This window comes from Cucurbita moschata, unplaced genomic scaffold (assembly GCF_002738365.1).
Source record: "Cucurbita moschata cultivar Rifu unplaced genomic scaffold, Cmos_1.0 Cmo_Scf00051, whole genome shotgun sequence".
NCBI classification, from domain to species: Eukaryota; Viridiplantae; Streptophyta; class Magnoliopsida; order Cucurbitales; family Cucurbitaceae; genus Cucurbita; species Cucurbita moschata.
In genome coordinates, this window is record NW_019268567.1 from 137810 (window position 1) to 141037 (window position 3228).

Below are 3228 nucleotides of genomic sequence, written 5' to 3' on the forward strand. Positions count from 1 at the left end.
AAAAAAAAAAAAAAAAAAAAAAAAATCCAACAAAATATTGGGAAAAAAAAAGGAAGAGGGAAAAGTGAGATTTATCTGTAAGATTTAAGAAGAGCGCCACAAGTGGAACAAATGATGGCCTTCCAGAAGGTGGAGTGGATGGGAATCCGGCAAAATGTGGTGGAGGTTTCCATTTCCGCCACCCGAGCTCCCCGTCCGCAGCGGGAGCACGTTCCAGCCACCGGCTTCGTCCGCCGTACCTTCCTCCTTTGGTCGATCAGAAAACAGAAGCAAACCATTCCCGCCGGCGACCTCTGTGTGTCTCTCTCTCGTGGATGGAAACCGTATTTTGGGTGTGTCTATGGCGGCCCCTGAAGTTTGTTTATATACACAATTCTCACGGCTCATTATTTATTCTCAACAATACCCATTCTACCCCTCCTTTTCTCATTACTATATTTCCATTCCTCGTTCAATTTTTCCATTTATTTACAATTTCTATCTTCAATGTACTTTTTCATAAAATATCAAAATAAGAATTTCAACTTTCACAAGTCAACGAGTTTCGATATGCAGTTCGAGGATTAAGTCCGTCTATATAAAACATGAAAGTTCACTAAATTTGATGTCAATCGGATACTTGACAAACTATGCAAGGGCTGTATATCCACTCGCCAACATGACGTCTACTCGAAAAAAATTGAAAATACCTCAAAATGTACTATAGGGAAGACATGATATCAGTGTGTCACAGTAAGGGCGACCGTTCCAAAAGGTGTGTCTCGAATGACTTCTTTAAAATGAATTTTTCAAAGACTACCAAACAGCATGGGTGTGTCAGGGCCTCAACTTGTGTGTTGGAGGTTGAATTTTTCAAGAAAACCATGTTTCATATATAAAATTTATGAAATTAATTGAAGTAATGGAATCTGTTATTTTCAGTTGGTTGACATTTAATTCCTACTTCCTACTACTTGATTAAACAATTTACCTAAATGCCTTTTGGACCACAACAATTATGATTAGATAAGAAAAACTTAAATCTAAATTCTCAAATAAGAATATTTTATTTTTTAATATATGTATATATTGTTAGATGAAAGTCCAGCTAAATTAAGAAATGATCATGGATTTATAATCAAATAATACTATCTCCAATGGAATGAGATCGTTTGGAGAAACCCGAAGCAAAGCAATGAGAACTTATACTCAAAGTGGACAATATCATACCATTGTGAAGAGTCGTGTTCAGCTAACATGGTATCAGAGCCATGTCAATAGAATTCTCAAATATCGAACAAAAATATTGTGAGTCTCGAAGACATAGTAATAAATGACTAAGACTCCAAAAGAAAAGGAGTTGAGCCTTGATTAAGGAGAGGTATTGGATGAACATTTTTGCAGATTCAATAAGATTAATTATCAACCAACTTGAAGGTTGACCCCAAGTCGAGTATACAAATTGTGTTGGGAATTTGAAAAAATCTTAATCCTTAAGTCATTCACTTTATTTCTTACTCAGAGTTGATTAGAATCAATGCTCTGTGGGGTTAGGGTGGGGGACACACATTAGTTTCCTCTTTGTGCCTATATTAATGTGTTTACTATTTCGAAAGTGAAATCATTCATTTGATTTCATTACATCATTAGTATAGCTCTTTAACGTCCTAAATTTTAGTTAGTCTTGTGTATCTTTTGACTAAAATATTTGTAACTATTTCATGTCTAAAATATAGAATTTAAATTAAATATTTAATGAGTCTGAGTTTGGACATGCACATGCACATATAGGCTCACACACTCTCGCATATAGGCTTACACATTCTGTATACAGACATCCAATGCTCTAATATGCACATGCACGTGGACCCACTAGGTAATTATTCCATTTTCTTAAACCCTAATCCTAAATGTAGGCTTACACACTCTCACATAGTCAAACCCCATAATGAAAATAAGACCCAAAATCATTTCTATTCGTACATGTCCATAGAAACACACAAGGAAGAGTAATTCATGCTCAATGTGCATATAACATGCATGAGGTCCTTCGTAAACATCTAATAAACAATTTAAAAATACTTGTTAGTCATACAATACAATAGTGCATCCAACCAGCCCATCGAGATTCCAGCAGTGAGCCTACTTACCGTTTAAGCTCAATTTGGTGCTCCTAAGCTTGCTTTAATCAAATGTTCTCGATTCAATTTCATATAGTCTAATTTCACATTCTATCCACTTATAAAATTGAGCTAAGAACCTAACATGAACCCAACATCATTTAACTATCCCAAAATTAATTTTAAACTATGCTAGAAATATTTAATTACATAAACAGTATCATAACCGTTCAAAATTGGCTGAAGAGAAAAGTTTGGGATAGAATTATCCGTAGATTAACAAATTCTTGTTATTTATAGATCCACACGACCCTCAATCTGCTCTTTTGGTATTATGAAATTTGGAAGGCATGTTCCGAGCGTTCGAGAATTCGTTGTCAAATAGACGAATCTCACTACGAAGGAAATAAGTTAGAAACAAATCTAAGATCTAGACTCCACCGTGACTCACATTGCAAATTTTGAATTTAGTGGATTGACATGGACGTTAGCAAATTAAGTGGGGGAGGATATTATAGTCATGCTTGTCTAGGACATATTGTTTATGGCTGCATGCTCGTGACATGTCAAAGCCTTTCTACTTGCTTTTATGTTATATTACTTTCTTATTACATTTTCTGTTGTATGACCGGCAAAATTATGTCTACTCCTGTTAGATTTGAATGGTCCCGACCAAGTATTGTAATCGCTATTGCCTACATGTTTTCAATGCAATTTACTTTCACAATACTTACTTTCAACTTTTTTTTTTCAACAATTTCTCTCACCAACGTTTTCTAAAATGTAGACGATGTACATTAGAACCTATTTGTATGATATTAACTCAAAGCAAAACATTTTTAAAATTTGAAAACATAAAACTAACATATACATAAAACAAGCCCCAAAAACTAACATATACAAGAGTTTTGGACCCTTTACATGTCAAAATCTTCCCTTTCATACTCTCCTCCTCCTCCATGGATCTTGCTTTATATTTAGTTGATTTCTTGATTTCTCGGTCATTTATTTATGTTAACCATATTTAATTTTCAACTAAACCAATTATTGTTGAGTCAGTATTAGATTATTTCAATAAAGACCTATGCTTAGGTTTAGAACAGGTCAATTTATGTGAGCTATTTTCTTG

The 3228-nt window shown here is 34.3% G+C and overlaps 1 protein-coding gene across 1 annotated transcript; it reads right to left on the reverse strand.

The window, feature by feature from the left end:
- Positions 1-63: 63 nt before the first annotated feature.
- LOC111436040 lies at positions 64-304 on the reverse strand. Its single transcript, XM_023073718.1, has one exon. The coding sequence runs from the start codon at positions 276-278 to the stop codon at positions 72-74; it is 207 nt and encodes a 68-aa protein (XP_022929486.1). The 5' UTR covers positions 279-304; the 3' UTR covers positions 64-71.
- Positions 305-3228: the final 2924 nt, after the last annotated feature.

Coding starts and splice junctions, on each gene's coding strand:
- LOC111436040 (XM_023073718.1), bottom strand. CDS start 278: ATGGTTTGCTTCTGTTTTCTGATCGACCAAAGGAGGAAGGTACGGCGG.